The sequence below is a fragment of the Lemur catta genome, chromosome 1 (assembly GCF_020740605.2).
Source record: "Lemur catta isolate mLemCat1 chromosome 1, mLemCat1.pri, whole genome shotgun sequence".
Lineage (NCBI taxonomy): Eukaryota > Metazoa > Chordata > Mammalia > Primates > Lemuridae > Lemur > Lemur catta.
This window is the reverse complement of record NC_059128.1, coordinates 224,381,169-224,395,557: the sequence shown is the minus strand read 5'-3', so window position 1 is coordinate 224,395,557 and position 14,389 is coordinate 224,381,169. Positions and strand designations below refer to the sequence as shown.

Genomic DNA, 14,389 nt, shown 5'->3' with positions numbered 1-14,389 from the left:
TTTCTGCATCTTTATTTTTAGAGATTTATTTTGTAAGCAATTAGGAGTTCCTGCAATTTGGAGGCTACGGCCTGGAAAACTCAAAATTTAAAGTAAAGAAAGGAAAAGGGTGAAATAAGCTAGTAACAACTAGAGTATGAAGTATATGTATTTAACATCTATTTTTCCATTTCTGGAATAAACTTTATTTGGCCATAGTTTGTCATTGTTTGTATTCATTACTGGATTTGATTTATTAGTATCTTAGTGTTTTACACCTATATTCATAAGTCTTTATTTACTTTATAATTCTTAAAACAATCTGAAAGTATATATACTATTTATTGTGATGAGTTTCCTGTGAAGTCACTACCACCTTCAAAATGGAGTATATTTTTATCTGTTGTGGCCCTTTGCAGAAGCCCATCTCTCTTTGTGCCCCTGGACCCAAAGCAGAAACAATTGCTTTTTTTTTTTTTCATTATGGATTATTTGCTTTTTTATATAAATAGTCTCTCTATCTCTCTATATATCTATATCTTCTCTCTCTGAATATATGTACCTGATATTTAAAATATTGACAGATGACTTGGGCAACTAGGGAAAGGTTTGGCATTGAATTAGTGACAAGCACATTAAAACTAGGCAAATGAAAACAAATTAACCTTGGGGAATAAAAACATTAGTGTGAATAAGAGAGTAGTAACAATAGAGTGTGAACAGTGTTAGAATTTATTGGGAAGATGGGAATATGGCAAGTATACTAAATGTGTAACGGGGATGGGTGAGACAGAGAGAAACCCTTTTTTTAAAAGTCAGTAAGTAGGAATATAAAAGTGTTATTTTGAGACATATTAGGTAAAAATAAATAGCAAAAGAGATTGAAAAGTGGTTGCATCTGGGAAGTAGGAAATGACAGAAGAAAGGGGACAGATGACTTAATTATCATAATATGTCCTATAGAATTATGTGATTTGTTAAGCTATGTACATGATAAAAAATAAAACTAAAATGAGAATAGTAAAAAGCAGGATATAAAAGTTTTAAAAATTAATGTTAATAAACAAATATTCCATTTCTATTATATCTACTTCCAAACATCTTATAAAATAAAGGTGGATTAGTGCTTTATTTTTTTAAATTTAGTATCAAAGCTTTTAGATCTTTGAATGTGATAGTTTTCTGATTCTTTCAAAAGATTTGCAAGTCTTACTGAGAAACTAGTACCAATACCTGAACTGCCAATGGCCCGTGGCATTTGTATGAGCAGGTAGGTTGCCACACTTGTGCATATAGAGCAATCTTACTTTTTTAATTACAATGTGATACAGTTTCATAGGAACTTGTTATTTCACCATCATACTATTCCACGGTGTCATATGCCTTTCATGGTCCTCTTACTCAGTCTTTTATCCAGCAATTCTTTCAGTAACCCAGGATGGTATAAGACTTAGGTAAGAGCTATGAATGTACACACATAGTCCTAAAACACTCAATGTTCAAGTGATTTGGCTGTTATTAGAAACAAATATCATTGAAATTGAGGAAACTTTCTTGCCAATCAGAGTGGACTCTACTATTCTAGTAATAAATGGCTTTTGCTTACCAAAGTGGCAAAATAATTTGTATCCATGTGAATGTACCTTACTACAGATATTTTATCTCAAACTATATGGATTCATGACTTATTGCACAAATTTTGAAACTTATAGTTCATTTCTAATTTCTAGATTCAAAATCTGGAATGATTTGCCCCACTCTACCCTTTACCCAAAGTATAGCATTTGTAGACCAAACCAGACAAGTGAACTAATAGCAGAAAAAGCATATATTATGTAATTGTAACTCTTTGTAGGCAAATCTACATAGAAGAATATTTAAATAAAATTATTGCATAAGTGGAATAGTCTTTTGCCTGTTACACATAGGTGTTTTTTTTCCCTCTGCCTGGTATTTTCCAATGGTTACATTTACATTATTATGTGAAACCTGGTACAATGCTTCTTGGAGTTATATGCTCAAATATAGAAATGATAGCTTTGGCATATCAGTAGTATTTAGATATAAATATATGCTTTGTCAACCAAAAAATATCGGAGAAAAATATCTCCAAATATATTGAAGTTATTCAGGAATTAGAAATGAAGATTATACCTGAGATGCACAGCTATGCCAGGCCTCATATGCATCTGAAGAGTGGAGAGTAAAGGGAAGTTTTTATTGGCACAAGGAGTAGTTTACATAAGCTGCTTGGAAACAGAGTTCATTGGTTTGAGAGACAAAAAGCCAGAATTGGTGTCAGATCATTGGTGGAGATGCCATTACTGGGCAGAAGTTCTTTCAAGAGCATTGTACCTGAATTGTTGCAGTCCTAAAGAAATAATTTTTTGTGGGGTTATTTTAGGAAGTCATTGAGACAGTCTTTATCTCAGACATGAAAGCATATTTTCCCCTTCATGCTTTCCCAGCTCTAATTTGTTTGGGTCTGATAAAAAGTGATTTCATCCTGATATTTGCAAATTTCACAGCATGAACCATGAATAAGGTTCCCCAAACTCCCATCATCAGGCAACCCCTGATATAAATTGTTTCTATAGATTTTCCTATTCTATACATTTCATATAAATGGAATCATATAATATGTACCTAGCTTCTTCAGTTAGCATAATACTTTCAAGTTTAATCTATGTTATAGCGTATATCAGAACTTCATTCTTTTTTTACTGATGAATAATATTCTGTTGTATGGATATAACACATTATATTTATTCATCAGTTGATGGACATTTTAGTTTTTTTTTTGTTATTATGAATAATGCTGCTATGTACATTATGAAAGTTTTGTGTAGATTTATCTTTTCATTTCTCTTGGGTTTATACCCAGGAGTAGAATTGCTGAGTCATATGATAACTCTATATTTCACATTTTGAGGAACTGCCAAACAATTTTCCAAAGACGCTGCATGATTTTATATTCCAGCCAGCAATATATTAGAGCTCCAGTTTTTCCACATCTTCATCAAAATGTGTTAATATATCTGTTTTCTGATTATAGCCATCCTAGTGTGTACACAGTTGTACCTTTTGTGGATATGATTTTAAACAGTTCCTTAATGGCTGGTGGTGTTGAGCATCTTATCAAATGCTTATTGGTCATTTGTGTATATTATTTGGGTAAATGTCTACTAAGATCCTTTGCCCATTTTTAAATTGGGTTGCCTTTTAATTATTGAGTTTTAAGAGTTCTTTATGTATTGTGGATATGTTACTTTTCAGATGTATGATTTGCAATATCTTTTCCCATTCTGTAGGTTGTCCTTTCACTTTCTTGATGGTGTCCTTTACAGAATAAAAGTTTTTACCTTTAAGAGAGTTATTAATATGTCTGTTTTTTTCTTTTGTTACATTTGTTTTTGGAGTCATATTTAAGAAAACGCCTACCATTCTGCAATGCAGACATATGTCAAAACATCATGCTGTACACCGTAAATGTATATAATTTTTATCAATTAGAAATAAATTTTTAATAAACCATAACCTAATCTAAAGTCACTAAGATTTAAACATATGTTTTATTCTAAGAGTTTCATAGTTTTGGCTCTTATATTTAGATCTGTGATCCTGTGATCCATTTTGAATTAATTTTTGTGTATGATATAAGTAAGGGGTCCAACTTAATTCTTTTGCATGTGGATATACACTTGGTGCAGTATCATTTGTTGAAAGACTATACTCATTGAATTGGCACTCCTGTCAAAAATCAATTGACTAAAAATGTGAGGATTTATTTCTGAATTTCAAATCTGTTCCATTGATTTATATGTATGTCCTTATGCCAATACCTCATTTTCTTGATTACTGTAGATTTGTATAAACTTTGAATAAGGACAATGTGAGTTCTCCAACTTTGTTCTTTTTCAAGATTATTTTGGTATTGTGAGTCTCTCAAATATCCATATGAATTTTGGGGTCAGCTTGTTCATTTCTGCAAAAAAGCCAGCTTAGGCTTTTTTTCTTTTTTTTTTTTTGAGACAGAGTCTCGCTCTGTTGCCCGGTTAGAGTGAGTGCTGTGGCGTCAGCCTAGCTCACAGCAACCTCAAACTCCTGGGCTTAAGCGATCCTCCTGCCTCAGCCTCCCGAGTAGCTGGGACTACAGGCATGCGCCACCATGCCCGGCTAATTTTTTCTATATATATTTTTAGTTTTAGATAATTTATTTTTTTCTATATATATTTTTAGTTTTAGATAATTTATTTCTATTTTTAGTAGAGACGGTCTCGCTGTTGCTCAGGCTGGTCTCGAACTCCTGACCTCAAGCGATCCACCTGCCTCCCAGAGTGCTAGGATTATAGGTGTGAGCCACCGCGCCCGGCCCAGCTTAGGCTTTTGATAGATATTGTATTGATTCTGAAGACCAGTTCTGTGAGTGCTGCCACCTTAACAATGTTAAGTCTTTTAATCCATGGGTATAGGATACTTTTCCTTTTATTTAGTTCTTCTTTAACTTTTTAAAATAATGTCTTATAGTTTTCATGGTATAAGTTTTGCATTTCTTTTTTTTTTTTTTATTTCAACTCATCATGGGGGTACATAAGTTTAGGTCATATACATTGTCCATGTCCCGCCCATCCCCCCGAGTCAGAGTCCCAAGCGCGTCCATTCTCATTCTCCAGACAGTGCGCCTGGCACTCATCATGTAGTCATAGCTTCATCCCCTCCCCCCCCCACCTCCCCGGGTCTGCACCTTCAAGCATGACCATGCCCCAGAGGGTGTGCAACGCACTTGTCATGTAGGCATACACCCATCCCCTCCCCCCACCCCCATCCCAGTCTGATATCCAATTGGTATCCTTCCCTGATGTACATTTAGGTGATGATCAGGGAAACCAGTTTTCTGGTGAGTACATGTGATGCTTGTTTTTCCATTCTTTGGATACTTCACTTAGTATAATGGGTTCCAGCTCTCTCCAGGAGAACCAAAGAGATGTCGTATCATCGTTATTTCTTATAGCTGAGTAGTACTCCATGGTATACATATACCACAATTTACTAATCCATTCGTGGATTGATGGGCACTTGGGTTGTTTCCACATCTTTGCGATTGTGAATTGTGCTGCTATAAACATTCGGGTACAGGTGTCTTTGTTAAAGAATGACTTTTGTTCTTCTGGGTATATGCCCAATAATGGGATTGCTGGATCAAATGGTAGGTCTACTTGAATCTGTTTAAGGTATCTCCATATTGCTTTCCATAGGGGTTGCACTAGTTTGCATTCCCACCAGCAGTGTATGAGTGTTCCTGTCTCTCCGCATCCACGCCAACATGTGTTGTTTGGGGATTTTTTGATAAAGGCCATTCTCACCGGAGTTAAGTGGTATCTCATTGTGGTTTTGATTTGCATTTCCCTGATGATTAGGGATGTTGAGCATTTTTTGATATGTTTTTTGGCCATTCTTATGTCTTCTTTTGAAAAATTTCTATTCATGTCCTTTGCCCACTTTTTGATAGGGTTGTTTGATTTTTTCTTGCTGATTTTCCTGAGTTCTAAATAGATTCTTGTTATCAGTCTTTTATCTGATGTGTAGTATGCGAAAATTTTTTCCCATTCTGTAGGCTGTCTGTTTATTTTCATGACTGTTTCTTTGGCTGTGCAGAAGCTTTTTAATTTAATCAGGTCCCATTCATTTATTTTTGTTGTTGCTGCGATTGCCTTAGGGGTTTTCTTCATAAATTCTTTGCCTAGACCAATGTCTGTAAGAGTCTTTCCTACATTTTTTTCTAGAATTCTAATCGTTTCCCATTTAAGGTTTAAATCTGTTATCCACCGTGATTTGATTTTTGTGAGAGGTGAAATCTGTGGGTCCTGTTTCAGTCTTCTACATGTGGCTATCCAGTTTTCTCAGCACCATTTATTGAATAGGGACTCTTGTCCCCAGAGTATGTTTTTGTCTATTTTGTCAAAGATTAGATGGTTATATGAGGATGGTTTTATATTTGGGTTTTCTGTTCTGTTCCACTGGTCTGTGTCCCTGCCCTTGTGCCAATACCAAGCAGTTTTAAGAACCACAGCTTTGTAGTATAGTTTGAAGTCTGGCAAATCAATACCTCCCATTTTGTTTTTATTGCTTAAGATTGCTTTTGCTATACGGGGTCTTCTCTGATTCCATACAAAGTGTATAATTATTTTTTCTAAATCTGTGAAAAATGATGTTGGTAATTTAATAGGAATTGCATTGAATCTATAGATTACTTTGGGTAGTATAGACATTTTAACGATGTTAATTCTTCCAATCCATGCATTTCTTTTATTCATTTTATTCCTAAGTGTTTTATTCCTTTGGATGCTATTTATTATAAATGGAATTGTTTTCTTAGTTTCATTTTTGAATAGTCTATTACTAATATATAGAAATATAATTGACTTTTTTACTTTAAAACTCTCATTTTTATTTGAAATCGCCATTAAAAATATTGAATATAATCTAGTGGTAAAGTGCTGGATTTCTATTACTGATTTTGTCACATGACAGACCAAGAAATTATTTTCATAAAAACACATTGTATCAGTGACATCAACTCAAGTTTTTTATAAATCTGAAAAAAATGTCATTTTTCTTTTCTTGGCATTGGTGGAATGCTCAATCATAAAGATATATAAAGTACTCCATGCCCTTATCAATAAACAATGCCCTTGGTCAATGAATGAGTGTGTGAACATTTTTTTCAAATCTTTCCACATAGTTTTCAGTAATTGTCAGGCAATGTTTTAATAAGAAATATATCTAACAGACATGCTTGAAACAGATTCACTTGAAGAACTGTTAAAAATGTGAAATATAACAAATGTGATATGAAATATAAATTTGGAGGAGTCAAAAGTATTCGTTTAAATAAGCAGCAGTGGAAATCTATACTTTAATTGGTCATCAGGAGCTCCAGTAGCCTTGAGAGATCTCACGGTTGACTTTTGTACATTAATTTTGTAACCTCAGCTTGCAGAACTCCTTTATTAGTTCTAATAATTTTTTTAGTGTATTTCTTAGGATTGTATTTATACAAGATTGTGTCATCTGTGAATAGTTTTAGTTCTTTCTTTCCAATCTGGATGTATCTTATTTTGTTTTCTTGCCTGACTGCTCTGGATAGAACCTTCAGTACAGTGTTGAATAGAAGGGGTGAGAGTGGACATATTCCTATGGTATCTAACCTTACAAGGAAAGCATTTTTTCGCTAATTAGTATGATATTAGCTGTAGGTTTTTAATATATACCATTTATTAGATTATAAACCAGGAACAGAATGACAGAAAAGTTGAAAGAATGATATTGTGAACTCTTATATGTATATTCTTTTTTTTTAATTTCAGCATATTATGGGGGTACAATATATGTATATTCTTACCACCTAGATTTGACAATTATAACTTTAATATATTGATTTTATAATATATCTATTCATCCATCTGCCTACCCATCTATATTATTTTTTGGATGCATTTTAAATTTGCAGATGTCAGTACACTTTAACCCTTAATGTTAGAAATCAAAATAGGCATAAATGGGACCTACCTAAAAATGATACAAGCCATATATGATGAACCCACAGCCAACATCATACTAAATGGGGAAAAATTGAAAGCATTCCCACTCAGAACCGGAACTAGCCAAGGCTGCCCACTGTCCCCATTACTTTTCAACATAGTATTGGAAGTCCTTGCGAGAGCTATCAGGCAAGAGAGCAGAATCAAGGGAGTCCAAATAGGGAAAGAAGAGGTCAAACTCTCACTCTTCGCTGATGATATGATGTTATATCTGGAAAACCCCAAGGACTCAACCAAGAGACTCCTGGAATTAATTAATGAATTCAGTAAAGTCTCAGGTTACAAAATCAATACACACAAATCAGAGGCATTCATATATGCCAATAACATTCAATCGGAGAACCAAATTAAGGACTCAATACCCTTCAAAACAGCAACAAAGAAAATAAAATATCTAGGAATATATTTAACTAAAGAGGTAAAGGACCTCTGTAGGGAGAACTATGAAACACTGAGGAAGGAAATTGCAGAACATGTAAATACGTGGAAAACCATACCATGCTCGTGGATCGGAAGAATCAACATTATTAAAATGTCTATACTACCCAAAGTAATCTACAGATTCATTGCAATTCCTATTAAATTACCAACATCATTTTTCACAGATTTAGAAAAAATAATTATACACTTTGTATGGAATCAGAGAAGACCCCATATAGCAAAAGCAATTTTAAGCAATAAAAACAAAATGGGAGGTATTAATTTGCCAGACTTCAAACTATACTACAAGGCTGTGGTTCTTAAAACTGATTGGTATTGGCACAAGTGCAGGGACACAGACCGGTGGAACAGAACAGAAAATCAAAATATAAAACCATCCTCATATAACCATCTAATCTTTGACAAAATAGACAAAAACATACACTGGGGACAAGAATCCTTATTCAATAAATTGTGCTGGGAAAACTGGATAGCCACATGTAGAAGACTGAAACAGGACCCACAGATTTCACCTCTCACAAAAATCAAATCACGGTGGATAACAGATTTAAACCTTAAATGGGAAACGATTAGAATTCTAGAAAAAAATGTAGGAAAGACTCTTACAGACATTGGTCTAGGCAAAGAATTTATGAAGAAGACCCCTAAGGCAATCACAGCAACAACAAAAATAAACGAATGGGACCTGATTAAATTAAAAAGCTTCTGCACAGCCAAAGAAACTGTCACGAAAATAAAGAGACAGCCTACAGGATGGGAAAAAAATTTTCACATACTACACATCAGATAAAGGACTGATAATAAGAATCTATTTAGAACTCAGGAAAATCAGCAAGAAAAAATCAAACAACCCTATCAAAAAGTGGGCAAAGGACATGAATAGAAATTTTTCAAAAGAAGATATAAGAATGGCTAACAAACATATGAAAAAATGCTCAGCATCCCTAATCATCAGGGAAATGCAAATCAAAACCACAATGAGATACCACTTAACTCCGGTGAGAATGGCCTTTATGAAAAAGTCCCCAAACAACACATGTTGGCGTAGATGCGGAGAGACAGGAACACACATACACTGCTGATGGGACTGCAAACTAGTGCAACCCCTGTGGAAAGCATTACGGAGATACCTTAAACAGATTCAAGTAGACCTACCATTTGATCCAGCAATCCCATTATTGGGCATCTACCCAAAGGAACAAAAGTCATTCTTTAACAAAGACACCTGTACCCGAATGTTTATAGCAGCCCAATTCACAATTGCAAAGATGTGGAAACAACCCAAATGCCCATCAATCCACGAATGGATTAGTAAACTGTGGTATATGTATACTATGGAGTATTACTCAGCTGTAAGAAAGAACGGTGATATGACATCTCTTTGGTTCTCCTGGAGAGAGTTGGAACCCATTATATTAAGTGAAGTATCCCAAGAATGGAAAAACAAGCATCACATGTACTCACCAGAAAATTGGTTTCCCTGATCATCACCTAAATGCACATCGGTGAAGGATACCAATTGGATATCAGACTGAGATGGGGGTTGGGGAGAGGGGATGGGTATATGCCTACATGATGAGTGCATTGCACACCGTCTGGGGAATGATCATGCTTGAAGGTGCTGACTCGGGGAGGGGGGGGGGAGGTGGAGGTATGACTACATGGTTAGTTCCAGGCGTACTGTCTGGAGAATGGACACACTTGAGGCTCTGACTCAGGGGGATGGGCGGGACATGGACAATGTATATAACCTGAGCTTTTGTACCCCCATGATGAGCTGAAATTAAAAAAAAAAAAAAGAAATCAGTATTTATTTCTAATACTTTTTTCTTACCTTTTTTGAGGTAAAATTTAAATACTGAGAAATCATAAATTTTACTATACAATTTGATGAGTTTTAACTAATGTATATACTTGTGTAATCCAAACTTCTATGAAAACATGGAATATTACCTTCACTCTATAAAGTTCCTTCATATTCCTTCCCAGTCAGTCTTCTGAAAAACAACCACTGTTCTGATTTTTTTCCCACCATAGCTTAGTTTTCATTTGGAGCTAAATATAAATGTGATCATACTATATAAACTCATTTGTGTATGGCTTCCTGGAACAATGTTTTTGAGAATCATCTATATTGTTACGCTTATTAGTAGTTTGTTTCTTTTAATTGTTGAATAGTATTCCATTGTATGGTTATACCATAGTTGTTATTTGGTTCTTATGTTGATGGACAACGAGGTTATTTCCAGTTTTTCAGTGTTATGAATAAAGGTGCTGGGGGCATACTTATACAAATAATTTTGTGGACATAATGCTCTTAATTTCCCTGGGTACATACATAGGAATAGAATTGCTAAGTCATAAGACAGGTATATGTTTAATTTTGTAAGAAACTACAAGACATTTTTTCAAAGTGTTTGTATCATTTTATACTCTTACCAACAATGTATGAGTTTAGATTACTCCATGGCCTTTTCAACATTTGGTGGTAGTACTTTTGTTTTCTTTTTAAAATAATTTTAGGCATTCTGCTGTATGTATAATGGTGTCTTGTTATGATTTTAATTTTTAATTCCTTGATGACTATTTGTATTGTTTTATCTCTTTCAGACAGTCCGGCATGGTTTCCCTTATCAGCCCACAGCATTAGCTTTTGATCCGGTTCAGAAAATCTTGGCTATTGGAACGAGAACAGGTGCTATACGAATGTATCCTTTTTGGTTTATTATTCACTACATTAATACCAATTACATTTGTTTAAACATTCAGGTAAGAGAAATATTTATGACCAAATAAAGTTTATTGCTTCTTTAGAAGTGAATAACTATTGTGAAAATCTATACTGTCAAGTTTATTGGCATATTTTTGATGTCTTTGAGATCAGTATTCATGTCCCTTCTTTAATTCATGTTATTAGTAATTTCGTCTTCTCTTTTTTCCTCATGAGCCTTCCTAGAAGTTTATCAATTATATTAATTTTCAAAAAGAATCAGTGTTCAGCTTCATTGTTTTTCTTTGTTGTTTCCGTATATTCTATTTCACTGATTTTTGCTTTGATCATTTTTATTTTGCTTACTTTGCTCTTCTTTTGCTTCTTTGGGTTTAATTTGATCTTCTCTTCCTAGTTTCCTGAGTGGAAACAGGTCATTAATTTGAGAATTTTCTTCTTTTCTAATATGTGCCTATAGTACTATCAATTTCCTCCCAAATTCTGCTTTAGTGTCATCTCAATTTTTTAAATTAAACTTTTTATTTTGAGGTAATTGTAGATTCACATGGAGTTGGGAGAAATAATACAGGGAAATCCATACTCTTCTACCTAATTTCCTCCAATTGTAGCATCTTATAAAACTATAGTATAATGTCACAACCAGGATATTGACATTGATACAGTCAAGGTACAGAACTTTTCTATCACTACAAAGATTCTTCATGTTGCCCTTTTATAGCCACATCCCATCCCTCTAACCCCTAACAATCATTAATTTATTCTTCATTTTAATAATTTTGCCCTTAAAAAATGTTATATAAATGGAACCACATAGTACGTGATCTTTGGACATTGACCTTTTTCACTCAGCACAATTATCTGAAGATTCATCCAAGTTGTTACATGTATCAATAGTTTATTCCTTTATACTGTTGGGTAATAATAGTTCATGATATGGATGTACCACAGTTTAACCATTTGCCTGTTGAAAGGCATTTATGTTGTTCCCAGTGTTGGCTATTGTTAGTTAGTAAAGCAGCTCTGAATATTTCTGTATAGATTTTTATGTGAACCTAAGTTTTCATATCTCTGTTATAAATGCCCAGGAGTGCAACTAGGGGGTCATACAGTAGCTGTATATTTTAGTTTTTATTTTTTTAAGTGTATAGTGTTATTAAATGAGTTCATAATATTGTGCAACCACCACCACCATTCTCCATGAAAGTTTTTCATCTTGTAAAACTGAAATTTGTCTCCTGCTTTAAAGATAACTCCCCTATTCCTCCTCTCCCTAACCCTTGGAAATTATCATTCTACTTTCTGTCTCTATAATTTTTACTACTCTAAATATCTCATATAAATTAAATCATACAGTATTTGTCTTTTTTCTTGTGACTGCCTTATTTCATTTAGCATAATGTCCTTGAGGTTTATCCATGTTGAAGCATATGTCAGGATTCCCTTACTTTCTAAGGCTGAATAATATTCTATGTATGTATATACCACATTTTGATATCTGTTCATCCATTGATGGACACTTGGGTTGCTTTCATGTTTTACCTATTGTAAATAATGCTGCTATGAACATGGGTTTACAAATATCTCTTTGAGACCTTGCTTTCAGTTCTTTTGGGTATATACCCAGAAGTGCAATTGCTGGATCATATGATAATTATATTTTTAAATATTTTAGGAACTACCATGCTGTTTTTTATAGCAGCTATGCTATTTTACATTCCCACCAAAAGTGATTGCTTCTTGATGCACAAAATTTTATAATTTTCATGAAGTCCAATTAGTCCATTATTTTCCTTTTGTTGACTGTGACTTTGGTGTCATATTCAAGAAATCATTGCCAAATCCAATGCCATGAGGATTTTGCCCCATGTTTTCTTCTAAGAGTTTTATAGTCTTAGATTTTATGTTTAGGTCTTTTATCCATTTTTGAGTTAATTTTGTATATGGTGTTAGAAAAGTATCAAACCTCACTCTTTTCCATGTCTACATCCAGTTTTCCCAGTAACATTTGTTGAAAAGACTGTCTTTTCCCCATTGAATGGTCTTGGCACCCTTGTCAAAAATTATTTGACCATATAGGTGAGAGTTTATTTGTGGGCTCTCTATTCTATTCCACTGGTCTATATGTATGTCTTTATGTCAGTACTACACTATTTTGATTACTGTAATTTTGAAACTAGAGAAAGTATGAATCCTCCAACTTTATTCTTCTTCATATTGTTTTGGCTATTTGGGATCACTTGAGATTTCATATGAATTTTAGGATGGATTTTTCTATTTTGGCATAAAACATCATTGCAATTTTGGTAGAGATAGCATTAAATCTGTAGATCTGTTTGGGTAGTATTGACATATTAACAATTTTAAGTCCCCCAATCCTTGAATATGGGATGTATTTTCATTTATGTCTTTTTAATTTCTTTCAGCAATTTTATGTAGTTTTCCTTATACAAGTCATTCACCTCATTGGTTAAGTTAATTCCTACCTAGTATATTCTTTTTCATACTATTAATGTAAATGGAATGATTTTCATCTCCAGCTGCTAGTGGAATGCTCAGAGGGAGACAGCAGCAGTTGTGCTGTGGCCCTGCTACTAAGGAGGGTGGAGTTGCTTTCAGTGGGAGCAGCCATAGGCAGGCAGGTGGGAGGTGATAGTCTGCTCCTACTTTGGCCCCAGCAGCAGCATGTTTGACTTAGCAGGGGTAGCATCTGGCAGTGGCAGCTGTGTGTGTGGAAGCTTTCATCTCAGCAAACTCTCTACTGGGGTGATGGGGTTGCTGCCAGTGGCTTGCTGTTTTGTCCTGGTGGTGGTAGCCACTGGTATTGTAGCCTTTAGTAACAGCTTACCCTCTGCTAGGGAGGGTGGAATTGCTGCTGATGGTTCCCACCTAAGCCCATGCAACAGTGGCCATGGGTGGGATGTGTCAATGAGGCTTCAGAGATGTGGAAGTGCTGGGGCTGTTAGGTTCTAGAGCAGGATGTAGTCTGGTGAAGGCCTGGACTCTCAAAGTGGAACCATGCTATAGATTCTTAGGACTTGGTGGTTTTTGTGACTCAGCATGAGCTCCCTCTCTTGAGTAATGGTATTGTGTGGTTTCTGGGCAGTTTCCTATGTTGGTTTCATGGCCAGTGTGTGTCAAGGGACTCTCCCATGACTAGGATTGCAGGAATCCATGGTGAGAATGTGGACCACTGGGAGTTTCTCTCACTTGTCCTTTACTGGCATTAGGGAATCTCTTCAGGCTCCCAGCTGATCCTGCCTGAGCAGGCTGCCTCACTTATCTCTCCTTCCTTGCTTTAGGTGTTTCCTGTCACTTCTCTGTTGAATTCCAGTGTTCTATCTTAGATGATCTATTCAAAGTGTAGTTATCTACTCACTATGTTGGTTCTTCTTTGTGGAAGATGTAATCAACAGATGTGTCTAGTCAACCATCTTAGAGCTGCTCTTGGAGTGAATATTTTAACCGTATTAATTCTTCTAATCCATGAACATGGGATATCTTTTCATTTATTTGTGTATTTGTGTCTTCTTTAATTTTTTTCATAGTTTTTATTGTACAAGTCTTTCACCTCCTTGGTTAAATTTATTCCTAAGTGTTTTATTGTTTTTGATGCTATTGTAAATATAATTGCTTTGAA

General features: G+C 34.7%; 1 protein-coding gene across 1 annotated transcript in view; it reads left to right on the top strand.

Moving 5' to 3' along the window:
* The window catches only part of STXBP5L (syntaxin binding protein 5L), a 313,084-nt gene that overhangs the window by 34,454 nt on the left and 264,241 nt on the right, over positions 1 to 14,389 (top strand). Inside the window, exon 3 of the mRNA XM_045556950.1 lies at positions 10,632 to 10,729. Coding sequence (XP_045412906.1) covers positions 10,632 to 10,729 — 98 coding nt within the window. The remainder of the gene's footprint in view (positions 1 to 10,631; positions 10,730 to 14,389) is intronic.